The sequence below is a fragment of the Carcharhinus amblyrhynchos genome, chromosome 12 (assembly GCF_965287045.1).
Source record: "Carcharhinus amblyrhynchos chromosome 12, sCarAmb.v2.hapA, whole genome shotgun sequence".
NCBI classification, from domain to species: domain Eukaryota; kingdom Metazoa; phylum Chordata; class Chondrichthyes; order Carcharhiniformes; family Carcharhinidae; genus Carcharhinus; species Carcharhinus amblyrhynchos.
The window spans coordinates 70879065-70906512 of record NC_137335.1 but is presented as its reverse complement, the minus strand read 5'-3'; the positions used below and the strand labels follow the sequence as shown (position 1 = coordinate 70906512).

Sequence of the window (27448 nt, the reverse complement as noted above, 5' to 3'; positions counted from 1 at the left end):
CACCCAATTCTCCCCATTAATATGCTTCCAGCAAGTTCTCTCATGGTTTTTCAGCCTCCACAGGGCTCACCTGCTGTCAGTTTACTGATCTATGTCAAAATGTGGATCAGTGGAGCAGCATAGAATCCCTCCAGTGCTGAAGGAAACCATTCAGCCCATCGAGTCTGTACCGACTCTCTGACAGAGCATCTTACCCAGACCCTATTCCCATAACGCCACGTATTTACCCTGCTAATGCCCCTAACCTACACATCTTGGGACACTAAGGGACAATTTAGTATGGCCAATCTCCCTCATCTGGACTGTCAGAGGAAACTGGAGTGCCTGGACGGAACAACTCCACACGGACAGTCACTCAAGACTGGAATTAAGCCCAAGCTCCTGGAGCTGTGAGGCAGCAGTGCTAACCACTGTGCCACGGTGCTGCCATCAGCAGTTCTGAGTTTTCCATTTCAATACACTCAGTGTACTCAAGGTAACCTGGACTGAGATTCATGAGGCAAAGCAGCCACTGAGGTAGAAGTGAGGAGTAATTGAACCTGAAGAAAGTGCTGTTTCAGTAGCAATTTCTGCAGCTGGGAACTTTTTTCTTGTGTGGCCCTGAAGTTAGGGTACCAGATCAAAAACCCTGGGTTATATTATGAAGCCTGATTAAACCCCAACTCTTTCTTTTATTTTGACATTTGTGTGAGGATAAGGTGTTTCACTCCGGGTGTGATTCCGTTAACACACCAGGAAGCCTTTATCAAAACAGACTTTGTTTAACAGTTTAGCCATAACAACTTAATTAGCTTAACTTTTGCCAATTGAAATGCTTATACATGAAAAGATGCAATTCTTAACTGCTAACCTCTATTAGTTCCAATTTAAGCAATATTCCTCTCATAGGCTTAAACTCCTCTTTAAAATCAATTAGCAACGCACAGGCTTACATGCTTGGGCTTTAGCTAGTAGTCCTCAAGCTTTGGAGAGAGAGACAACAGAGACAGACACCCATTTCCACGTGTTGCTAACTGATTTTGAAGAGGAATTTAAGTCTATAAGAGGAATATTGCTTGAATAGAGATATCCATTTCTCTGAGCAGATCCCAAACAGCAGCCTCTGGAGAAAGAGAAACAGAGAGACACCTTTTCCTTCTTTCTTAACCTCACAGTAACTGCTTGCATTTTCCTCTAAGCTTAGCTTCCCCCTATAGGTACATGACTCTGTCAATCAATCTAATCAAAACCCTAATCTGAAACCTGAGGGGAAAAACCAAGTAAGCAAAAATGCATTGACTCAGGTTAAAACAAACATATCCTTAGCTAAAATCAATCATTAGCTTGCATTCTCAGCATATGAGCTGCCTGGTTTGTAGACAAATTGGCACCGTAAAAAAAAGAGCTGAATTTTAAACATACCCCTCACAAGAAACATGATGCAGATACATTCGTAAAGGCACGGTATCATCAGATATGCCCATAGTCACCTAACGCTTATGTTACATGAGTCAGATCACTGATAGAGCTTTGTTCCTATCTGGAGTTGGGACTTGTCAGGGATAGATTTGGGATTTTCTGTGGCCGCTAAGTGTCATTATCCTCTAAACATAGAAACATATAAAATCCTGATAGGACTGGACAGGTTAGATGCAGGAAGAATCTAAGAATAAGGGGTTAGGAGAGTGGGCAAAGAAGTGGCAGATGGAACACAATGGAAAAGTGTGAGGTTATGCACTTTGGAAGAAGGAATGGAGGCACAGACTATTTTCTAAGTGAGAAAATGTTTAGGAAATCAGAAAAACAAAGGGACTTTGGAGTCATTGTTCAAAATTCTTTTAAGGTTAATGTGCAGGTTCAGTCGGCAGTTAGGAAGGCAAATGTAATGTTACCATTCATGTCAAGAGGGCTAGAATACAAGGGCAGGGATGTACTTTAAGACTGTATAAGGCTGTGGTCAGACCCCTTTGGACTAATGTGAGTAGTTTTGGGCCCCATATCTCAGGAAGGATGTGCTGGCCTTAGAAAGAGTCCACAGGAGGTTCAGAAGAATGATCCCTGGAATGAAGAACTTGTCGTATGAGGAATGATTAGGAACTGTGGATCTGTACCCATTGGAGTTGAGAAGGATGAGGGGCAATCTTATTGAAACCAAAAGATACTGTGAGGCCTGGATAGAGTGGATATGGAAAGAATGTTTCCACTAGTGGGAAAAACTAGAACCAGGGGCACAATCTCAGGCTAAAGGGAAGATCAGAGTAGTGAATCTGTGGAACTCTTTACCGCAGAAGGCATGGAGGCCAGGTCATTGAGCGCATTTAAGTCAGAGATAGATAGGTTCTTTATTGATAAAGAGTTAGGGGGAAAAGGCAGGAGAACGAGGATGGGAAAAAGAATGAGCCGTGATTGAATGGCGGAGCAGACTCGATGGGCTGAGTGGCCTAATTCTGCTCCTATGTCTTATAAGAACATAAGAACATAAGAAATAGGAGCAGGAGTAGGCCATCTAGCCCTTCGAGCCTGCCCCGCCATTCAATAAGATCATGGCTGATCTGTCGCTGCTCAGTTCCACATTCCCGCCCTCTCCCCATAACCCTTAATCCCCTCTCTTATCAAAAACCCATCAACCCGCGTCTTAAAAATATTGAGCGAGGTAGCCTCCACCACTTCAACGGGCAGAGAATTCCAGAGATTCATCACCCTTTGAGTGAAGAAGTTCCTCCTCAACTCCGTTCTAAACCGCCCCCCCTTTATCTTGAGGCTGTGCCCCCTAGTCCTACTGTCCTTTCTGAGCGGGAAGAGTCTCTCCACCTCTATCCTATCCATCCCATTCATCATCTTATACGTCTCAATGAGATCTCCTCTCATTCTTCTAAACTCTAACGAGTACAAGCCTAATTTATTCAGCCTCTCCTCATAGCTCAACCCCCTCAACTCCAGTATCAGCCCAGTAAACCTCCTCTGCACTCCCTCCAAGGCCAAAATGTCCTTGCGTAAGTGTGGCGACCAAAACTGCACATAGTACTCCAGCTGCGGCCTCACCAGTGCCCTATACAGCCGCAGCAAGACCTCCCTACTTTTATATTCAATCCCCCTCGCTATGAAGGCCAGCATCCCATTAGCCTTCCTGACCGCCTGCTGCACCTGTAGGCTGGGTTTTTGTGACTCATGCACAAGGACCCCGAGGTCCCTCTGCACCGTCGCCTGCTGCAGTTTTTCGCCACGTAAGTAATAGTCCTTCCTACCATTATTCCTACCAAAGTGGACCACCTCGCACTTACCAACATTAAATTCCATTTGCCATTTCCTGGCCCATTCACCCAGCCTATCTAGATCCTTCTGCAGACTCTCCACACCCTCCGCGCAATTTGCCGTTCCCCCAATCTTGGTGTCATCAGCAAATTTCGATACCCTACACTCGGTTCCCTCCTCCAGATCATCTATATAAATGGTAAAAAGCTGAGGCCCCAGCACCGACCCCTGGGGCACTCCACTAGTCACCATCCGCCAATCCGAATAGCACCCGTTGACCCCCACTCTCTGCCTCCTATTTGACAACCAATCCTCTATCCACGCTAACACCCTACCCCCAACTCCATGTCCCTCGACCTTCTGCAGTAACCTCTTGTGAGGTACTTTGTCAAACGCCTTCTGAAAATCTAGAAAGGCCACATCCACCGGCTCTCCTCTATCCACTGCCCTAGACACATCCTCATAGAGCTCCAGTAAATTTGTCAGACACAACTTCCCTTTAATGAAACCGTACTGCGTCTGCTCTATCAAGCAATTCCCTTCAAGATGCCTTGCAATTTCCTCCTTAATGACAGATTCTAACATTTTACCTACCACAGACGTTAAACTAACCAGCCTATAATTCCCCGCCTTTTGCCTGGCACCCTTCTTAAACAACAGCGTAACATTAGCCGTTTTCCAATCATCCGGCACTTCCCCAGAATCCAGCGACGTCTGGAAAATAACCACCAAGGCATCCACTATCACCTCCGCCATTTCTTTCAGAACCCTCGGATGCATTCCATCCGGTCCTGGGGACTTGTCCACAATCAGCCCCTCCAGTCTGTCGAGCACCGCCTCTCTAGTAACAGTAATGTCATTAAGACCCTCCAGTCCTACCACCTTTCCATCGCTAACACCCGGCAAATTATTCACGTCCTCCTCCGTGAAGACAGAAACAAAAAAGTTATACATACCTTAGCCATATCCCCATCTCCTACCACTAGGTCCCCTTTCTCATCCTCTAAAGGACCAACGTTCACCCTAGCCAGCCTCTTCCTTTTTATATATTTATAAAAACTCTTGCTATCCTTTTTTATATTAAGCGCTAGCCCAGCTTCATAGTTTCTCTTACCCTTCTTTATCAACTTCTTTGTCAGTCTTTGTTGACATTTAAACCTCTCCCAATCCTCTTCTCGCCCACTACTCTTAGCTACTCTAAATTCCTCCGCTTTTAATTTAACACTTTCCTTCACCTCCTTTGTTATCCACGGCTTATTACCTCTCCTCCTACGGTCCTTTTTGACCATCGGAATAAATTTCCGCTGAGCACCAAGAAAGATCTCCTTAAAGATCCTCCACTGCTCCTCAGCAGACCTACCTTCCAACGCGCTCCCCCAGTCCACATTCGCCAATTCTTCTCTCATCCTACCGTACTCCCCTCTATTCAAACAAAGTACGCGTGTCCGGGAACCCACTTTCTCCTCCTCCATCTGCACCAGAAACTCCACCATACAATGATCACTCTCCCCAAGAGGATCCTTCATCACAAGGTCCCTAATTCTACCCGCCTCATTACATAGCACCAGATCCAAGATAGCTCGCTCCCTCGTCGGCTCCAACACACACTGTTCGAGGAAACTACCCCGGCAGCATTCCAAGAACTCCTCCTCGAGCCCTCCGCGTCCAACATGGGTCGACCAATCAATATGCAGATTGAAATCCCCCATAACTACTGCCGTCCCATTCCTGCACGCTGCACTTATTTGCGCGTTAACAGCCCGCCCCACCTCCAGATCATTATTCGGGGGCCTATAGACGACACCCACCAGCGTCTTCCTCCCTTTGCTGTTCCTAATCTCCACCCACAACGATTCCACGTTCTGCTCCTTGGCTCCAATATCATCCCTTGCTACCACCCTGATGCTATCCTTAATCAGCAGAGCTACGCACCCCCCTTTTCCCTCCTGCCTATCCTTCCTAAACACTTGATAGCCCTGTAGGCCATTCAGGACTGAGATGAGGAAGGACTTCTTCACCCAGAGAACTGTGAACCTGTGGAATTCTCTACCACAGAAAGTTGTTGGAGCAAGTTCATTTGATAGGTTCAAGAGGGAGCTGAAAGTGGTCCTTGTGGCGAAAGAGATCAAGTGGTATGGAGAGAAAACCAGAATGGGATACTGATCAGTCAAGAATGTTAGTGCAGGATCGAAGGGCCAAATGTCCGTCTCCTGCACCTACTTTCTATGTTTCTATCCTGGATTAGGTAGAACAGGCAGGATAGAGGAAATGCCAGTTAGGCAGCACTTCTGAAGGATGTGACTTGCCAGAGGCATCAACCCTGCCTTCACCACCAGCCCCACCAGCGCTCCCCCCACCTTCACCTTCCCATCCACACTCCACACCACATAGATTATACAAGTTAGAGAGTTCATATGGTGACTTTTAAAGCAGGTTTAGGGGTCGGAATCAGCACTTCCTTTCTGTTTTCTTGCCATGATGAACTCTGAACTTGTTTGACAACTTGATCCAGGTGGCTCTTGTTGGAATCTCTCAAGAGGTATGGTTAAAAAATGATTGAAGCAACATTATTTGAGAGCCCGTTGCTGTAATGTGCTGGCTAATCTGTCTTTTTTCAAATGCTGTAGGCTCAGTTTCTTTGTTTCTTTGTAGATTTACATCACTGACTACACAATTGGGTATCCACATGAATTTGACCTTGGAAACCCATTTGTCTATATCTCTCCTCATCCACCAACCCACAGTTTTTTTTAAATGTCGTAATGACATACTATAGGGAAATCTCCCACATTGAACCAGCAACTACACGTATTGAAGGATACCATGTAGCCCATGATCACTGCACTGTTCGCTATCCTAACTATCTTAGGCCAAATCTTGGAAAGAAATGAACTATTAAGGAAAATATATTTTTATGTAGCTGGCATGTGCTGTTGAACACTTTCTAATGCATGCTACTTGCAAAATTCATAGAAGTTCTGCAGTGCAGAAAGAGGCCATTCAGCCCATCGAGTCTACACTGACTCCAACAGAACATCTTTCCAAGGCCCACTCCTCCCCCCATCTCTTTCATCCCTCACATTTACATGCCCAATCCCCCTAATCTACACATCTTTAGACCCTAAGGGACAATTTAGCATGGCCAATCCACCTTAACCTGCATATCTTAGGGAGGAAACAGGAGCATCAGAGGAAACGCATGCAAACATGGGGAAAATGTGCAAACTCCACACAGTCACCCAAGGAATCGAACACGGGAACCTTGTTCTGTGAGGCAGCTGTGCTAGCCACTGTGCCATTTTTACGCCCATGTCTGCTGTCTTGGTACAATTTATATCACAATTTCTCTGGCACTACTCCTGCTCCACTATTGTAACTTTGCCAGAAATGCAGGGGAAATGTCTTTGATCAGTTTTGCTGCACCTTTTCTGAAGATATGGCTCTGGTAGAGGAATAGCCTTGAGGGAATTCTGTTATATATTGTATACAGTGTGCACAGGCAATTATTTTAACCAATAGTCAATTAATCAAAAGAATAATCTTAACTTTGAACATGTGACAGTGCTAATTCTCTGACTGGCCACTCCTGGCAAGTAGCAGGGCTCACATAGAGCCTTGATTAGGGTTGTATTCCCTTTCATCACTTCCCTTTTACCAGAATAACTCATCGATGCTTGTTAATTTCTTGGCTGGCTATTTCTGACCAAATGTTTACCCTTGTGGGACAATCTACAAAAAGGGATCACCAGTAAAGTTTGAGAGGCAGTGGATTTAAAATTAAGATGAGGAGAAACTATTTCTCGCAGAGGGTGGTGAGTTTGTGGAACTCACTGCCCCTTAGTGCAGTGGAGTCTGAATCATTAAACGGTTTGAAGAAGGAGATAGCTATATTTCTGATAAAAGCAGGATAAAGGGGTATGAGGAACGGGTGAGGAGGTGGATATGAGATCAGAAAGAATCATAGAATCCCTACAGTGCAGAAATGGCCATTTTGCCCATTGAGTTTGCGCTGAGTCTCTGGCAGAGTATCTTACCCAGGCGCTATCCCCATAACCTCACACATGTTACCATGGTTAATCCAACATATTTACAAATCTTGGGACACCACGGGCAATTTAGCATGGCCAACCCACCTAACCTGCACATCTATGGGAGGAAACTGGCGCATCTGGAGAAAACCCATGTAGACATGAGCGGGGGGGGCTGATGTGAGGAGTGTGCAGACTCCGCATAGACAGTCACTCAAGGCCGGAAGTGAACCCGGGTCCCTGGTGCTGTGAGGCAGCAGTGCTATAACCACTGTGTCACCGTGCCGCCCCTGAACAGCTATGACCTAATTGAATGGCAGAGCAGGCTCGAAGGGCTGAATTGCTGACTTGTAGAATGTTAGAATCCCTACAGCGCAGAAGGAACCATTTGGCCCATCAAGTCTTCACCAACCACAATCCCACCTAGGTCCTATCCCCATGACCCCACATAGTTACCCTGCTAATCCCCCTAACACTGAGGGGCAATTCGGCATGGCCTATCCACTTAACAGCTGACTGAATGTCGGAGCAGGCTCAAAGGGCTGAATTGCCTACATCTGCTCCTAATTCCTACACTCCTACATTCTGCAGGCAGCCAGCCCGATTTTCTCAGGCATCAATTTTAATGAGTGAATATTATGGGACTTTCCAAGTAAACGTCCCTTCAGGCATTGCTGCTTTCCAGCTGGGGATTCAACCTTGATTTCCATGCAAGTACAGAAAGGTTGGAATCAAGTGCAACTTGTCAGCCCGGCTGCAGAAAATAAATCTTTTTGTTTCATTTCAGGGCAAAGTGGCTCAAGGAACCAAATTCTGAAGCAGAGGAACTTTTCCGCATGGTGGCTGAAGTATTTATTTACTGGGCAAAATCTCACGTGAGCACAATATGCAATTCTGTGGCCAACCTTTGAGAGTTTGTAATGAGATAAGAGTCTGTGTCTTGTTTATTTTCAGTCTCACTGACTGTCGGATTGTATTTTTCAGAACTTTAAAAGGGAAGAGCAGAACTTTGTGATACAGAATGAAATCAACAATATGTCCTTCCTCATCACTGACACAAAGTCTAAGATGTCAAAGGTTGCAAATCCATTGTGATTATTTTTTTGAGCTGTATTGCTATACGTCTGCCACAGAATTTCTGCTGTTGTTTGCAGTTGGAGTTACGCAGGATTTAAAGTCACAGTAGTTTTTTTTATTATTTAAAGTTTTTTTTATCAGAGTCACAAGTAGGCTTACATTAATACTGCAATGAAGTCACTGTGAAAATCCCCTAGTTGCCACACTTTGATGCCTGTTTGGGTACACTGAGGGAGAATTCAGCACGGCCAATGCACCTTAACCAACATGTTTTTGGGACTGTGGGAGGAAACTAGAGCACCCGGAGGAAACCCACGTAGACACGGGAAGAATGTGCAGATTCAGCACAGACAGTGACCCAAGCCGGGAATCGAACCTGGGTTGCTGGCGCTGTGAGGCAGCAGTGCTAACCTCTGTGTCACCATGCCACCTGTGTTTGCTGTATTGGTGAATCTTCTCCTTTGGTGATCACTTGCTAACAAGTGCGATTGTTTATCTGAGAGACTCTGTGTCACTGGCCGTGGGTTCTGTTGGTCCTTGTGTGGTTTATGAGCCCAGTCCTAAAGCCACTTCTTCAATTTCACACTTGGCAGCTGTATCTGGGAATTGGGTTTGGTCCTCGGACTCGGAATCGCTGGTATTCTTTTCTCAGGCTCCCTTTCCAGGCCTCCTCTTCCTGTTAGATGTCCTGGAAGAATTGTATCCCTTTGATCAGGTGGTTCCTCCATGTAGATCTCTTCTGTGCAAGGGGCTGGAATTGTAGCAGGTGGGACACGGACCACGCAAAGGAAGGTTGACTTCAGGTGGCATTTTTGGGTGACCATGGCCAGTAAATCCCGCCCATTGTCTCCCAGGCATTGACGGCGTTAGAGGTTCATTCAAATGGGCAACTTTAATGTCTTTACTCTAGACAGTAGAAATGCTTTGAGGCCATTAGTAAATATTCAGTTAAACCGCTCATTTTTCTTTATATCCTGTAATATCGTATTTATATTCAACTAAGTGAATTATTTAGAATCCTACAGCGCAGAAGGAGGCCTTTTGGCCCATCAAGCCTGCACCGACCACAAACCCACCCAGGCCCTATCCCCATAGCCCCATACATTTATCCTAGCTAGTTCCCCTGACACTACGGGGCAATTTAGCATGGCCAATGCCCCTAACCCGCACATCTTTGGACTGTGGGAGGAAACCGGAGCACCCAGAGGAAACCCACGCAGACACAGGGAAAATATGCAATCTCCTTACAGACAGTGACCCGAGCTGGGAATTCAACCCAAGTCCCTGGCGCTGTGAGGCAGCAGTGCTAACCTCTGTGCCACCGTGCAGTCATTGTTACCGAGTGAGCACACTGAAATGGGTTCAAATCCAGTGTAGCCGAAAGGATTAGAAACCTTCGATCTCTAGATCAATGTAAAATAAATTTAGGGTATTCAAGCTTCAGTCCTTAGATGAGGTAGCCATTTTGTATGAAGATACTTATGGTTTAGCATTAATTGGCAATGAATTAGGAATCATTTTTCTTCACATTTCTCCGTGGCATCATTCTATTTCTGAAATCTCCTTCAGTCTTCCATCTCCACAATCCCTCCTGCTCTGGTCCTTTCCCGCGTCTCCCCACCTTTGCTCCACAAACGGTGGTAGAAGTCCCTGAAACCAAAAGAGAAAATGCTGGAAAATCGCAGCAGGTCAGGCAGCGTCTGTAAGGAGAGAAAAGAGCCGACGTTTCGAGTCCAGGTGACCCCTTGTCAAAACCGATCAGGGCACAAGGCCCTGATCCTTTGAAAGAAATCTGACAGCAGCAATGATTTTCTCTGTCGAATAAGCAACATTATCAATGACAACTGTTTACCTTCTCCTGCGATCCACAGGGAGGCGTGTCTGACCAAGAGAGGAAGAAGTCCAAGAGGAAAGGGGACCGCTATTCTCTTCAAACTTCACTCATTGTTGCAGCGCTGAAGAGACTACTGCCTATTGGGTTAAATATTTGTGCCCCTGGTGACCAGGAACTAATTTCATTAGCTAAAAATAGATTTAGCATGGTATGCAGACTATGATTATGATTTTGTTTTTTTTTCCAAGTTATCGTTTTGCCTTCTTAACATTAATAGGAATTAATACATTGGCAGGAATATTATTAGCAGAGTCTAAAGCCGAGAAATTACTCTGCATGCATTTAAGTTTATTTATCAGTGTCATAAGTAGGATACATTGACGCTGCAATGAAGTTACTGTGAAAATCCCCTCCTCGCCACAATTGGGCATCTATCTGGGTACCCAGGGGAAATTAAGCATGGCTTTCGGACTGTGGTAGGAAACCGGAGCACCCGGAGGAAACCTGTGCAGACACAGAGAGAACATGCAGATTCTGCACAGACAGCGACCCAAGCCGGGAATCAAACCCGGATCCTGGCACTGTTGAGGCAGCAGTGCGGTCCCTGGTATGATTACTTCTCAGCAGTAATTATCATAGAATCCCTATAGTGCAGAAGGAGACCATTTGGCCCATTGAGTCTGCATCAGGCCCTACCCCCATAACCCCATGCACTTACCCTAACTAGTCCCCCTGACACTAAGGGACAATTTAGCACGGCCAATATACCTAACCCACACATCTTTGGACTGTGGGAGGAAACCGGGGCACCCGGAAGAAATCCATGCAGACACGGGGAGAATGTGCAGACTCTTCACAGACAGTGAAGCCGGGAATCGAACCTGGGTCCCTGGCGCTGTGAGGCAGCAGTGCTAACCACTGTGCTATTGGGCTGCCTGGTGTACTAATTGTGTAGTAGTGTCCAGTATTTCGTTCCTGAGCAGTCATTTGAATTTTTATTTATCGCTGCTGTTCAAAATTCTCCTCAACCTATTGCATACAATAATATTGTCCAGTCAATGCATTATGATATGCCGAAAGGCTGTGAATGTTTCCATTTAAGGGAATTTCTGCCCACATTCCTGTACCTGTCAGTTTGCAGACATTGTACTGTAACATTTCAGAAAAGCACTGTAGCGTCACAAGAATGGGTCTTTGTGCCAATTAAAGCATTCACTCCCAATTTCGGGATTGCTTGATAACTTGTGTTAACTTGAAAAGGGATAAGATTTGATACAGTTACACGTTCAAATGATGAAGGATGAGCAGAGAAAAAAACAGTGCAGGGTGGTCAGGGAGATAAAGGAGCCCCTGAACTCACATAGATAGGTCCCTCAGGTACCACGCATACTCAGGGAAGGTGAACTTGTGTGATCTGCCTTGAGGAGCATTACCTCTGGAAGGTCATGCAAGTAAGACATGCATTTTTAAGAAATTAAGCCCATACAATAGAGGAGCAGAATTAGCACATTCGGCCCATCGAATCTGCTCTGCTGTTCGATCATGGCTGATATGGTTCTCAATTCCATTCTCCTGCCTTTTCCCTGAGTCAGAGTAGAGGGCCACCCTTTAGAACCGAGATGAGGAGGAACTTCTTCAGCCAGAGGGTGGTGAGTCTGTGGAATTCATTGCCACAGAAGGCCAAGTCATTGAGTGTATTTAAGACAGAGATAGGTAATCTTGATAGGGGAATCAATGGTTATGGAGAAAAGGCGGGAGAATGGGGTTGAGAAAAGGTGAAGAATGGGGTTGAGAAAAGGTGAAGAATGGGGTTGAGAAAAGGTGAAGAATGGGATTGAGAAACATATCAGCCAAAATCGAATGGTGGAGCAGATACATTGGGCTGAATGCCCTAATTCTGCTGGCACAGTAGAGACCTGGCCCACCAAGTTTGTGCTGGCATAGATGCCTCTCTAATATTTTCTTGCCTCTACATGTCCATAGTCCTCTATTCCCTGCCTATCCATGTATCTATCCAGATGCCTCTTGAATGTTGTTATAGAATCTGCTTCCACCATATCCTCCAGCAGCTCATTCCAAGCATTCACCACCCTCTGTATGAAAAACTTATATATCTTTTAAACTTTCTCCCTCTCCCTTTCAACCTATGCCCCTGAGTAATTGACCCTTGGACCTTGGGAAAAAGACTCTGACTATCTACTCTATCCAAGCCTATCATAATCTTGTAAACCTCTATCAGGTCCCCCCTCATCCTCCAATGCTCCAATGAGAACAATCCAAGTTTGCTCAATCTTTCTTCATAGTCCATATCCTCCAAACCAGGCAACATCCGCTGCACCCTTCCCAAAGCATGAACATCCTTCTGATAATGTGGCGACCAGAAAAATTGTACACAATATTCCAAATGCGACCTAACCAAAGTCTTATATAATTGCAACATGATTTTCCAATTCCTATGCTCAGCGTCCTGACCGATGAAAGCCATCATGCCATAAGCCTTCTTGACCATCTTGTCCACCTGAGTTGCCAGCTTCGGGGAACTGTGGATCCACATGCTTAGATTCCTTTGTGTGCTAATATTTCTAAGGGCTCTACCATTTACTGTATATTTTGCTTCTGCAGTGGACCTTTTGGATTGCTTCACCTCACATTTGTCCAGGTTAGATTTCATCTGCCATCCTTTGGCCCAGGTCTCCAGCTGATACAAAGAGTTTGGCCGAGACCTCAGCAATTTTTTCCCTCGCCTCTCTCAGTATTCTGGGATAGACCCTATTTAGCCCTAGAAACTTGACCACCTTAATGTTTTTCAAAACCTCCAATACCTCCTCCCTTTTTATCTGAACATGTCCTTGAATGACAAAACCCTCTATTATTGGAAAGTATTGTCTAAGTGACAAGTTATGTTTTACTTCTTTCTCATCTTTCTGGCATTGATCTTTAAATTGCACTTTCTTTTGGTGTTGTATATTCTCTGTTCTCAATGGAAGTTTCTTCACAAGCAGCTGAAATCGGATGTACCATTGAATCCTACAGTGTAGAAGGAGGCCATTCGGCCCATCAAGCCTGCACTGACCACAATCCCACCCAGGCTCTATCCCCTCACCCCATTCATTTACTCTAGCTAGTCCCCCTGACCTAAGGGGCAATTTAGCATGGCCAATCCACCTAACACTCACATTTTTGGAACTGTGGGAGGAAACCAGAGTCCCCAGAGGAAACCCACGCAGACATGGGGGAGAAAGTGCAAACTCCACACAGACAGTGACCCAAGGGCGGAATGAGGCAGCCGTGCTACCCACTATGTTACCATGTTGCCCCAGGCAACACCATGTTGTTCAGAGGTTTAAGTACCTGGTTCGCCCTTCGAAGAGGCATTTAGCAGCATTGTTGGCTATGTGCCTATATAGGATTCCAGTATTACCGTTACTATACCTAATCCCTCTGTACTTTGCTGCTACAAAATGGTCACTTCAGTCCATAAAAGTCTTAGACAACAGTGCATTAAGAGTAATTTTTAGGCTAGGATTTACACATTGATTAGTGGGTGAAACACAGTGAATAACAATGCAGGGTCAGATTACACTACTCACATTTGTTGTTACAAACACCTAGAGGAGACTTGTCACACTGAAAATTGATGTATTATTACCTCGTGCCTTGGAAATAATTGGATCTGTGCAACTCTTAATGCCCCTAAACATCCCCGACAAACATTTTGCAAAATTAGTTTGAAGACACAGCTGGAGTGTACAGCATTGCTACTGGACAAAGAGTCTTCATTATTGTGCACTTGATGTATTACGGAGTTATAAGATGTTGTGAGTCTTTTGAAGGTAGCCTGCTGAAACTTAATTATTTTTCCTTCTTACAACAGAAAGACACTGAAGATGAAGTTAGAGAAATAATTCGCAATAATCTTCACCTCCAGGGGAAAGTAGGTTTCTGGCGTTACTGTCCACTTGCTAAGCAATTGCTGTTTCATGTGCATTTGTGAAATTGCTCTCTATTGATTTCACTGCAATGCTCAAGCATGAATTATGTCCAAGTTTCATTGCAGTCGCTATGTGGTTATGAGATCTTTTGACTGCTCATTTCACACGCCTGTCTCTCTCTTCCTGCTTGCCTGCATGTTGCCTTTTAGAATCGAGTCTTTTTGTTTCAAGGGACTGTTGAAGAAACTTAGTTTTGAAATGGATGCAGAACAAGTTTTCCAAATCCATATCCAGGCTTGGTAACCCAAGTCCAGATTCACCAGTCTTTAATAAAGCTTGACCCATGCAAAACATTCTCCTCACTGGCCGTTATTCTCAGAAGTCAACCAACTTCTTTCTCAGCCCTTGGGATATTTGACCTCTTCTTGTCCATGAAGATATACTCAAAGACCCAATCAGAGCATTTTGGGATGTTGGTTGTTAACCCCAGGCAAGGCCTGAAAGAGGAGGAGACTACTATCATGCATGGTTTGCTTGGGGTTCTGTACAGGCTGTTTCTAGAATACGGTAAGAAATCCCACAACACCAGGTTATAGTCCAACAGGCTTATTTGGAATCACAAGCTTTCAGAACGCTGCTCCCTCTTCAGGTGAGTGGTTCACTCACTTGAGGAAGGAGCAGTGCTCCAAAAGCTCGTGATTCCAAATAAACCTGTTGGACTTTAACCTGGTGTTGTGAGACTTCTTACAAGATATACAGGGCAGTCATGTAAGTCTGAACAATACGCATCAGTCACTGATAAGGGAAGGTGCTAATCTTCTGTGGGGAATTGATGTTCTATTGTTTAGTTTTTTTTCAATGGAGCTATGCTTTTTGTGTATGCTTATGAAAAGAATTGCCCTTGTAGAATGTGCCATTACAGTTAATGCTTTAACATTATTAATTGTATGCTTTGATCTGAATGAATAAATAACATTGATATAGTCTTGTGTATAATTGGTCTGCAGTGCTGTGAGAACAACACCTCAATTTTGGATTACATTTCACTTGTATCACAAGATACCTTCTTGGTCTGTTGCATCCAGATTGTGTGTAAATTGATATTGTTCAATCAAAGTCTTACTTGTAAGATAATCTCATATTGTTATACAAATATGTCAGATTAATGAGAATTTGTGGTGTACATTATTTTGCCTTTTGTATCTCTAGTGACATTAGTGCTATATCTTATGTAGTTATGTAGAACTTTATTATACAGTGCAAAGTATAATTTAAGTTTAAAGCTTATTTATTAATGTCACAAGTAGGCTTACATTAACACTGCAATGAAGTTACTGTGAAAATCCCCTAGTCGCTACACTCCGGCGTCTATTTGGGTACACTGAGGGAGAATTTATCATGGTCTTTCATACTGTGGGAGTAAACCACAAGGAAACTCATGCAGACACAGGGAAAACATGCAGACTCCGTACAGACAACCACCCAAGTCAGGAATTGAACCCAGGTCCTTGGCGCTGCGAGGCAGCAGTATTAACCATTCTCCTTCCCCAACTGTGATCCCTTCTTGAACTCACCCACCCCCCACTCCCTGCCCTAACTTGCAAAGCATAAACCTTAGACCTTCAATGGCAATGTACTGTTGTGGGATTTTCATGATTCAATTCACAGTCAGATTCTGGATTAAGCTTCCCCACAATGTTTACTATTTTATAAATATAGCAGTTTGGAAGAAAATTGTTGAAAAGCCAACTTTTTAATATAAATACCAAGAGTACAATTTCCTGGACATTAGTCACCAAATGACTTTCCTTTAACCTGCAGCAAATACATCCCAGCTGTTAACATTTTAGCATACACATAATTTGGCTGTCAATGGCAAATACATTTGGAGTGGCAGTGTTCAAAACAGTGTGCTGGAATTAGCAGTAAGTGCAGAAGCAAAAGAACTCGCCACTAACCTCAAAGAGAGCTGCCCACAAAGATCTGACCATCTCTGTAGTGTAGGACCTTCCTTTTCCTAGTGACATTTTAAACCTAGCACCTGCCCATGGAGACCTTCAGGCAACTAATGACATTAGTCTCAGCAAGCAGGGTGAGCAGCCAATCACCTTGAAGTATTCCCACAGGCAGCAACCCAGGAAGTTAAAGGGACTGAATCCCCTGATTTTTAATTTAAATTATCAAGTAGCTAAATAGATGACTGTGATTGGATTAAGATAGGAGCTAAAATATTATGACAAAACTTTGCAAAATATTATTTTAAAATTGTGTGGACTGTTTTTATCTTAATGGAGAAATTTAACATTCCACAAAACATGAACTTAGCTTCTCAGCAGTAATTATCATAGAATCCCTATAGTGCAGAAAGAGACCATTCGTCCCATCGAGTCTGCATCAGGCCCTACCCCCATAACCCCATACATTTACCCTAGCTAGTCCCTCTGACATGAAGGGGCAATTTAGCATGGCCAACCTGCGCATCTTTGGACTGTGGGAGGAAACTGGAACATCTGGAGGAAACTCACGCAGACACGGGGAGAATGTGCAGACTCCACACAAACAGTGACCCGAACCACAAACAGAACCCAGGTCCCTGGCGCTGTGAGGCGGCATGCTAACCACTGTGCCACCATGTCATCTGCTGTGAACTCAGTACACCATTAAAAACCCAGTTACACCTCATGCAACTAGATTAAAAATTTCAAGAGTTTTGACAGTGAACCTAATGGCGAGAATTGGAAGTTTTCATCAATTAACTGGTTGTTTAGGCATTTTATGTCAGGGACCTCCACATTAAACCCTCTGTAGGAGCTTAGACTTACTGACAGCAGTTCCTGCATCTCCATATGACCCTGCACATATGCAGATTTCCGAAATTGCTCCTATTTTCAAAGTTTGCAGAGAGTAATGATGGCAAACGCAAACCATTTCATCATCATTACAATTGCAAAATCTGTGCCAACAAAAACTCTCCACTCTGGAATAAAATCACCTGGCTTAAATTGAACAAGACGAAATAATAAGAAGGAAGAAAATGACAATGATTTCAAAGCTGTAACCTTAATCCTGTCCCAAGATTCTAAATCCATTTTATGCCATTTGTATTTATCCCTCTGTTTTTTTTGTTGTTACCTGAATGTCTCGGATCGTGAGGTTTGGCTGCTGTGTAAACCATTCCCAAGGTTTGACTATATTTTCATAAGCTGCTTTCTATAATCACATGATTCTCGAGTTCTGCAGTGGTGATATAGCGGTTTCACAAAGTCTTCGATCATTTAACGTCTTCTCAGCTTTGTTCTGACATTAATACCACTTTCATTTTTATGGCACTATATACTCTCTGAAAAATTACGAATGCTATGGAGCAAATGTGAGGCATTAATTTGATCCCAGTGTTTGAATAATATTGAGAATTTATACCTTTATGACTTCTGATACCATCTGACCTGTGGCTTGAAATGCACCCTTATGCTCACTCCCAGCAATCCATATTTCGAGATGTGTTTTGTGGTTGTAAGTCCAAAATTAACATTTTAGAAAATAAATTAAAACACGGTCGATATTTCATTGAAAACATTAAATGAAGCTATCAGTGTGATTAAAATCTTCCAGCTACTCTTTGTCATAATGTTTGTACTTTACAATTTACCTTACTTTTCTGACCTACTATTTAAATTATTCAATCTCCCTAAGTGGCTAGATTTTAGCAGCAATGAGGTGAGTAGTGCAATTCGAGTAATAATTGAGAACTCTTATTCATCTTTTTGGTAAGAGATACTTACTGCATACTGAACTAGATAGGTTTTTAATCTGAGCTCAAACAAAACACTAGCATAGGGTACATCAAAGGAATCTGTTTTGCTCTGTGGATGCAGTTGTCTATCTCACTGACACTTGTCCCTTCCTACAGTTGGAAGATCCCGCCATTAGGTGGCAGATGGCACTTTACAAAGATCTACCCAACAGGAGTGAAGATACATCTGATCCGGAGAAAACCGTCATGCGTGTGCTGGATATTGCCAACGTGGTCTTCCACTTGGAACAGGTTTGTGTTTTTTTAAATTTTGAGCTAAATGATTCAAAGGCACAGAATGTCTTGGTGGAGCTTAAAGATAGAGGTTATGTGCAAGAGTGGTGGGGGAGGTGGTGGTGGGTGTTAAGGAATGGCAACCGGAGATTCAAAGGAGCTGACAGCAGATTGGGCAAAGAATGTCTGAAACCTGCCCGAAGATGACTGAACCACGTTTGTTAAAATCGGGCGCAAAATTGTCATGGTAAGACTGAGTTTTGCATTTCTGCTTCATGTTTCAGGTCGAACACCCTCAGAGGTCGAAGAAGGCTGTCTGGCACAAGCTGCTGTCGAAGCAACGTAAACGGGCAGTTGTGGCCTGCTTCCGGATGGCACCCCTTTATAATTTACCACGGTACGAACTATTGTATTGCACTCCCCCCCACCCCCCCCGCACCCCGCCATTGTAAAAGGACCTGTAGCAACTGTTAACATTTCTCCATGCACAGGGGAGCTTGTCCTCAGCGTAGGTGCAGGAACTATTCACAACGTATTGGACAGACTGGAAGAGTGGGTCAGATCTCTGCAGAGTCACAGGAGCTAGAATTGGCAGGACCCAATTCTGAGACTCATGCCTGCGGTCCTAACACCTTCAATTTTTGGTGGGTTGGGATAAAAGTACGATTGACAAGCTCGCACCCTACACTCCTGACCAAACATTGCAGCTGTAGGCATCTCCTACCCCCACCCTCCTCAATTTTCGTGGAGCTGGGTCTGCTTCTCTATGGCTCATTCTATATTCTTGGCTGAGAGCCCACACTCTCATAAAAGAATTATATGGGTGAGTTTTCAGACACATCTTTTTCCTGATCTCTTTTGTCAATGGCTCAATCTTTATTTCCACAGGATAAAGGACTATCAAGTGCTTATAGCTTCTGTTATTGATGCTTTAAAGTTCTGGTTGATTAACACTTTTATAGGGCTGTGTCTGCAGCAATTTCTTTTGAAGAAAATTATGAATAGGTTTTTGTAAGCAACACATGCAGGTCACTATAGTGTTTATTGGTTCCCTACAGAATGTATACTGAATGAATAGGCACAGAAGTGCCATAGATTGACATGGAGTGGGCTTGGGGAGTGGGTAGGCAGGGTGATAGGGGTGAGGGCTGAAGGCCTTAAAATATAAGCAGACCTATTAAAAAGCCCATTTTGACAATCAGCCATCCCCATGACAACATCTGCTGTGCTTTTAGGGGGCAGCAGGCCCTATTCATCCTCTACCTGCACCTTGCCATCTTCCTTTTTTACTCAGAACTCGTGCCTGGAACTCGCTACCAGCGGAGATAATGAAAGCAGACACTATAGTGACTGTCAAGGGGTGTCTTGACAAATACATGAATAGGATGAGAATAGAGGGATATGGTCCTCAGAGAAGAGTAGGGGGTTTTAGTTCAGTCGGGCAGCATGGTCAGTACAGGCTTGGAGGGCTGAAGGGCCTGTTCCTGTGGTGTAATTTTCTTTGTTCTTTGTTCTCCCACAAATTCCCCACACCCCCCCCCCACCCCACCATCCAGAGCAAATATTGGGTTTGACAGGTTATTTTGTACTGTGGGGAGTCTGCAAAATGATCTGTTACCCATTTCAGCAGTGGAAATCCAACTAGCTGTATTCCAAATTGCAAACGAGTGCTTGTTCATTTGACTGGCATAATAGTTTGTATTTACCTACAAGTCTAACTGTCCAAATATTCTTGGACCCTTCACAGTGGGGAACAGGATACAGATCAATAGGATTAAAGATAAAATGGATGCTGAGAAGACAGAGAATTCTCTCTGAGAATGGCAGAGAGGAAAATAACAGCGCAGTGATATTTAGGGAAGAGTTCCAGTCTGCTCAAGTATGAGTATGGCAGAAGGCATTGCTACTGCTGGATAGAGGGACAAGGGCATCCACAGGAGGCCAGTTCCAGAGCCTTAAACAGCGCATGCTTGGATGATGTATCTTGAAGTCCCAAGGTCTCGGTGGGATTTGCGAAGTGAGAATGGATTCAGAGATGGAGGCTGCTAAGATCAGAAGTGATGAGAAAATGTAACTTACTATGAGAAAAGATTTGGGCAATGGCATTTTAGACAAGTGTTTCTTTTGAAGGATGCAGGGAGGGAAAGTACTGAGCGTGATACTGGAGAGGTTTATTCTGGAGCTAACAAAGGGAGAATGATTTTTCAAAATTGCAAACCTTGGCTCAATTCTTCAATGGTAGTACTAGTGACTGGTAAATCTATCTTTTGTTGATCTAGTCAACAGTTAGTGCACTTCCATAGCAGATCATAGAATCCCTACAGTGCAGAAGAGGCCATTCGGCCCATTGAGTCTACACCGGCTCTCGACAGAGTATCTTGGCCAGGTCCTCCCTTCCATGTAACCGTACACATTTATCAAGGCTTATCCATCTAACCTACACATATTTGGATTTATATTGTGCCTGGAGTATTAGTTAGTATCAAACCCCAGCACGCAAAGTGTTTTTACGTTGCTATGAAGCTTTTGGGGAAATGTTGCTTTATTACCCACCAGGTGCAGTTTGCCCATGTTCAGTTTGCCAGCATTGTACCCCAGTCACATGTGCAGCTGAAAAAAAACTGTGGCATTAATAGATGTAGAAAAAAGAAACTGCTGCTGGAATAGAGCATTCTTTCAAGTGAAACTGGTGGCTGCCATCGTCTGAACTAAAAGGAATTTTGGCAAATCCTTCAGATGCATCACTGCAGCCTTCTGTCTCAAGATGTGATAACTTGATACCACAGATACGGTAGTCGAAGGTGTTGTTTAGAAAAAGGATCTCTTTTATGTAAAATAAATCATAAAGCTTAACAATAACAGTAACTCAGTAGAACAGCAATAACTATAAAAACAGGAGCTCTAGTAAAACAGGCCTCGCTTGCACAACACTCTCTGGCAGACTGAAACGCCTCCCAAAACACACACATGCTCAGAACCCTCATCAGATGCGAGTAAAACAATTACATCGGATGAAAATTACATAGGGGAAATAATACATTTACTAGACTATTAATCCAGAAGCTCAGCCAATGTTCTATGGACCAGGGTTTGAATCCCACCATGGCAGATGGTGGAATTTGAATTCAATAAAAAATGTCTGGAATTAAGAATCCACTGATGACCATGGAACTGTTGTCAATTGTTGAAAAAACCCATCTGGTTCCCAAATGTCCTTTGGGAAAGGAAATCTGCCATCCTTACCCAGTCTGACCAACATGTGACTCCAGAGCCACAGCAACGTGGTCGGCTCTCAACTGCTCTCTGAGCAAGGGCAACTAAGGATGGGCAATAAATGCTGGCCAGCCAGCAGCGCCCATGTCCCATGAATGAATTAAAAAAATAAAAGTTTATAAAAACACTATATATGCTCTAGAATATACAATCTAGAGGGTGCGGGTTTAAGGTGAGAGGGGAGCGATACAAAAGGGTCCAGAGGGGAAACTTTTTCACTCAGAAGGTGGTGAGTGTCTGGAATGAGCTGCGAGAGGCAGTGGTAGAGGTGGGTACAATTTTGCCTTTTAAAAAGTATTTAGACAATTACATGGGTAAGATGCAGCTATGGGCCAAATGCGGGCAATTGGGAATAGCTTAGTGGTAAAAATTGGGTGGCATGGACAGATTGGGCCAAAGGTCCATGCTGTAAACCTCTGTGACTCTATGACTTTACTCAGAATGACATGCCGTAACACACTGCTGATGAAGGTAGTGTTTCTGTCGACAGCAGCACCATTAGTTAAATGGGACATGAGCATTAGCATCCTGCTTCACAGGAATGTAGAAACAGGAGTAGGAGTTCACCACTTGGTCATGTTCTGTTATTCAGTAAGATCATGACTGTCCAGTATCTTAAATCCATTCATCCTCCATGGCTTCTGTACACCTTAATACCCTTACGTTACAGAAATCTCAGTTTGAAGTTTTCAGTGGACCCAACGAAGTTTAACAGCTTTTTGGGGGAAGGAAGTTGGTAGGTTTTCACTGTGTGTGAAGAAATGTTTCCCAATATCATTGGTGAGTATCCAGTTTTAACACCGCACTCCAATGTTCTTGATTCCCCCAACCGAGAAAATGGTTTTTCTGCATTCACCTTCTCAACTTCTTTAATAATCTTCTGAGATATTGCACTCAGAAATTAATGCTGTTTTTGGTAATAATTTTCTGTCCGTATGAGACAGCCTTAATAAATTCCTTTTCCCTGGGGGCACTGGATATTTACATTGTACTGTATAAGGAGAAATGGAAAAACTGTATTATTTTGAAAATTTGCATAAAGATAGGCACCTACATTCATGAACGGAAATTTAAATGAAAAGTTAACAGCCCGATTTATGTTGGTGTAGATATTCTTCTTTATGTTATTAGGAAAAAGCCTTAATCGGATTGAAGTGGGTGAAGAAATCTAGCTTGAGGTGAGAAATGAACCAATGTTGCTCCCACAGATGGCAATGACTGACAAGGCAATGCTATGACCTGTGCTTCAGACAGCAATGTTCATTTCTCTAATCAGATTGACATTATATGGAGAGTAATGTGGTCCTAATGTAACAAGCAAAGCAAATAATCTTGTCATAACTGTCACTGGTATATTTCCTTCAGGCACCGAGCTGTCAATCTCTTCCTCCAAGGCTATGAGAAATCCTGGATTGAAACTGAGGAACATTATTTCGAAGACAAACTAATAGAAGATATAGCTGTAAGTAACACTTTGCTATTGGTGTTTTTGCAGCCTGATTTGTGGGGAATCTAATACAAATGCAAAATAGTGCCATCGTTGTCCTGTCTCTGCTACTGCCTTTCCACGAGGACAGCTATTCCATTAACACCTAACAGGTTATAACCAATGCCCTGCCTCATGGCTCTGTTTGATATGGGGAATGAACATGTTAGTTAATTCCTAGGGAATCCCTTGGTACATTATTTTAGCAAAGGTGGTACCCCATCTTCAATAAATGTTTTTGTTAAAGTAGTGCACCAAGAAATGTCATGCAAACATGTTAATATTAGTTACAAGTGTTGCAATTTTGGGTGGCACAGTGGTTACTTCTGCCTCCTGGCACCAGGGACCTGAGTTCAATACTGGCCTCAGGTCAATGCCTATGTGGAGTTCGCACCTACTCCCAGTGTCTGCATGAGTTTCCTCCAGATGCTCTGATTTCCTCCCATAGCCTGAAAGACGTGCTGGTTAGGTGAATTGATGATTCTAAATTTCCCCTTCATGTCAGGGGGTTTAGCAGGGTAAATGCGAGAGGGTATGGGGATGGAGCTTGGGTAAGATTGTTGTTGGTGCAAGATCAATGGGCCAAATGGACTCCTTCTGCACTGTGCGGATTCTCTGTGTGTTTCACACATAGTGTTTAGTGTTTCAATGCAAAGCGGAAAACATAATTTTAGTTAAAATTTGAAAGAAAGACAAAGGTTTGTTGCCACATTTTCAGCCACAATATTTTGTGAGGTGTAACAACATTCTTTGAAAAGCTGCACATTTTTCACACTTAGCATTCAGAATCTGCAAGATAAATATCATGTTCCCTGCAGTTCAAACAAAGCAAGAATAACTTGCATTAGTGTGGTGTCCATAATATGGAGAAGCATTGCAGGGCACCTTATTATCAAAGAAAAATGAAAACAAACTCCCTATAATGTCAAGAAAGGAATGAACGCTATGTTGTTATGATGATATAAAGGCACCGATCATTCATAAAGGATTGTGTAAATATGTTGTGGGTTCATTTACTTGGACTAGTCACATGGGAACATTTATACATGTATAGAAAGCTTGACAAGATCAGGAGAGCTGTGTGCATGTGCTCTGCTCAAAGGCAAAAGGGAAACTAAGACTGGATCGCAGGACACACTTCCCTTCTGGCGATGTCATGCTGCTATACCTTACAGGCATATTAGAGCTGCTGAGTGCAAAGATTATGGGTTCTGACAATATCCCAGTTGCAGCTCTGAAGACTTCTGCTCCAGAACTATTCTCGCCCCTAGTCAAGCTGTTCCCATATAGCTGCAAAATCGCCGTCTACTTGAGTGCAGCGATTCAAAATGATGGATCACCATCAATTTCTCAAGGGCCACCAAGAAGGAGTAAAACATTATGGGCACTGACCTCAGAAAGGAAAGGGGGTGATCAAAAAAATGGTTAAAGACTCAAGTAATGTAAATAAAGTCCAAAATGCAACATATACCCATCTGGTTCACTAATGCCCCTTAGTGAAGGCAATCTGCCATCCTGTCCTTAACTGGCCTGGCCTACATGTGACTCCAGAACCACAGAAGTGCCATTGACGTTCAACTGTCCTCCAAGGGCAACTAGGAATGGGCAATAAATGCTGGCCAGCCAGCGATGCCCATGTCCCATGAATGAATAAAAAATATATACTTAAAAACAGTAAAGATTCACAGCCCACAGCAAGACAATGAGTACGTGTGAAGTGAGCAGGTTGTCAGTATTTTGACATTCTCCTCCTATTCAAATGTAAGCTGTCTATTCTCTTCATCAATGCTGATCGATTTATTGCTTGTTCCTAAGTCATAACTTTTTTTGTGCTTGTTACTGCGCTGTATCTGTCAAAAGCCAATCCAATCTGATCTCGCATAAATGATCTGTTCTTTTGTGGCTTCAAGTTATGTTCAGGGCAATTAACCGACTATATTGTGATGTTTTTCCGTCAGAAATTGAAAGTTATTTTTGTTTGAGAACCTGTGTCTGGTGCGTCAGTAGTCAGTGTCATAATTTTTCAATGGAATTTCAGTTCATACATTTATCTGTTGATATCTTTAGAAACCGGGGGAGGAAAAACCAGTGGAAGAGGAGGAGGGAACCAAACGACTTGACCCTCTTCACCAACTCATTCTTCTTTTCAGTCGGACAGCTTTGACAGAAAAATGGTAGGCTTAACTGAACAGTATATTTAGCATAGTTTGCTTTTCTGTGTGTCTTTATCTTTGATAAAGGGAAGAACCACAAAGCTAAGTCTTAAAAACCTTTTTCAACCTGAAGCTAAGAAGGCAGGAGGAGCAGGACTAATTCCGATGGATCCACGTGTAAAATGGGGATTGCTGCCAGCCCAGGCATGCTGACTCCACAGTGCTATCCCAGTACTTACAATAGACCTCCTCTCCCCCTCACAATTGGCAAACCGTACCCTGGGGGGGCATGAATAGTACGCTAATTATGTTAAGAAGTCTCACAACACCGGGTTAAAGTCCAACAGGTTTATTTGAAGTCATGAGCTTTTGGAGCACTGCTCCCAGGAGCAGCACTCCGAAAGATTGTGGCTCCAAATAAACCTGTTGGACATTAACCTGTTCTGAGGCTTCTTAATTGTGTTCTGAGGCTTCTTACTATGTCCACCCCAGTCCAACGCCGGCATCTCCACATCTTCATTATGTTGATCTCCTCTTGCTGACACAAGGGGACCAACAGAACCTCTCAGTCTTCATACTGTGGTTGTTGCTGCTCGGTTGACACATGAGAAATGGGACATGAATCAATTTTAAGGTCATTATTTCCGTTTCTGCTGCGCCATCACTCATGTGCGATCCCTAGACTATACACTCGCCTACTGGCAAAGCCAGGCTGTGTTACCGCCATTCACAATTGCAATACCCCTTAATGTTGTCCTCTTGTTGAACATTTTCTTTGCTTGTGATGTGGCAAGTTGCTTCCGTTTAATCCAAAAACAACATGTGTTTCTTTGCTGTATCCATTTCTACTCTCTTTGGCTCTTAGATCATGGAGTCTGTTGTTACTTAATCTCCCCTGATCTCCATCTTTCTCCTTTATTCCTCCTGCCCCGTCTCTCCTTTTATGATCTTGAAACCTCTTACATTTCTAACTTCAGTTCTTTTGAGAGAGTACTGATCTGAAACACTGGGCCATTATTGTGGGTGGCTCGGTGGCACTGCTGTCTCACAGCACCAGGGACACAGGTTCAATTCCCGGCTTGGGTCACTGTCTGTGTGGAGTTTGCACGTTCTCCCTGTGTCTACGTGGATTTCCTCCAGGTGCTCCGGTTTCCCCCCACAGTCCAAAAGATGTGCTGGTTAGGTGCATTGACTGTGCTAAATTCTCCCTCAGTGTACCCAACCAGGCACCAGAGTGTGGTGATTAGGGGAATTTCACAGTAACTTCATTGCCATGTTAATGTAAGCCTACTTGTGACATGAATAGACTTAAACATTTTCATTAGTGTACTGAATTGGTATCTGGGTAGAGCAGTAAAGTAGTAAATCAGACTGATTTCAGAAACTATTGGGTGTTTTGATGGGAAGACTGTAAGATCTTTCTAGATGAATGAGCTAAGGTTAGTGAGGGTGACATGTCAGGCTTTACAACCTCATTTGTACTTGTTTTACCATCAAAAGATTTTCTTATAGTTCAGCAAATAGGTGCCACCATTTATGATGTTCAAATTTCTAAACTGAATTTGCTAAAATGGCTTATTGAAACTGTCCCATCACGTTGTGATTGAAGGGATGGGAACATTTTTGAATAAGTCTAAGGTGTGTGCCTTGAGCTTAAGCACAGAGTAATGAGGAACTGTATGGACTCTTTAATCTTGAAAGGAGGTGAGTGACATGAAGGACTAATGGAGGTACACATATAATATTAATTGGAAAGAAAAGGTACTAAAGCATCAGGAACTGTCTCATATTCAACTCCTGTTATTGGACCTGCATACAAAGGTACAAAGTGGGGAAATGTAAAGTTCAGATCTAATAATATTGATTAATCCCTGGTAATCATCTTTGAAAAACAAGAGGTCAAACCTCATTAAAAGATGAGTCAGAAATTGTGATGGGCAATTCATAGACTTGTGTGAAAGAAAGAGTTGAAACCTTACCTTTGACCAGTACATCATGTTAGCTAACATTTCAGCTACAGAAGCTTAGAATTTCCTCGGAGCCACTTCCACACTATCAAATTAACTTTGAGTGTCAATGATGATTCTTCCACACTTCTGGCAAAGTTAGGACTTTGGATTAAGGCAACTCATGGAACACTGTCCATATTTATTCCGTAAAAAGTCTGACAACACCAGGTTTTAGTCCAACCGATTTATTTGATAATAGACTCACAAGCTTTCGGGGTTAGTCCCTTCGTCAGGTGAATGGAGAGTTCTGGCCTCAGACAGAGCATATAAAGCACAGACAGTTTAGAGATTACTGATTAGAATGCGAATCCTTACACCTAACCTGCTGTTCAAGACCTGAAGTGGCTGATAATGTGAGTGGAAGGAGCACTGATCACAGGTTACAGAGATGTGTATTG

General features: G+C 43.4%; 1 protein-coding gene across 1 annotated transcript in view; it reads left to right on the top strand.

Annotated features, from left to right (window-relative positions):
- ryr2a (ryanodine receptor 2a (cardiac)) overlaps positions 1-27448 on the top strand; it is a 662889-nt gene that overhangs the window by 539898 nt on the left and 95543 nt on the right. Inside the window, exons 69-76 of the mRNA XM_080200677.1 lie at positions 8047-8134; positions 8244-8336; positions 10208-10378; positions 14045-14104; positions 18013-18147; positions 18414-18526; positions 22768-22864; positions 24956-25062. Of these exons, the coding sequence (XP_080056803.1) occupies positions 8047-8134; positions 8244-8336; positions 10208-10378; positions 14045-14104; positions 18013-18147; positions 18414-18526; positions 22768-22864; positions 24956-25062 (864 nt within the window). The remainder of the gene's footprint in view (positions 1-8046; positions 8135-8243; positions 8337-10207; positions 10379-14044; positions 14105-18012; positions 18148-18413; positions 18527-22767; positions 22865-24955; positions 25063-27448) is intronic.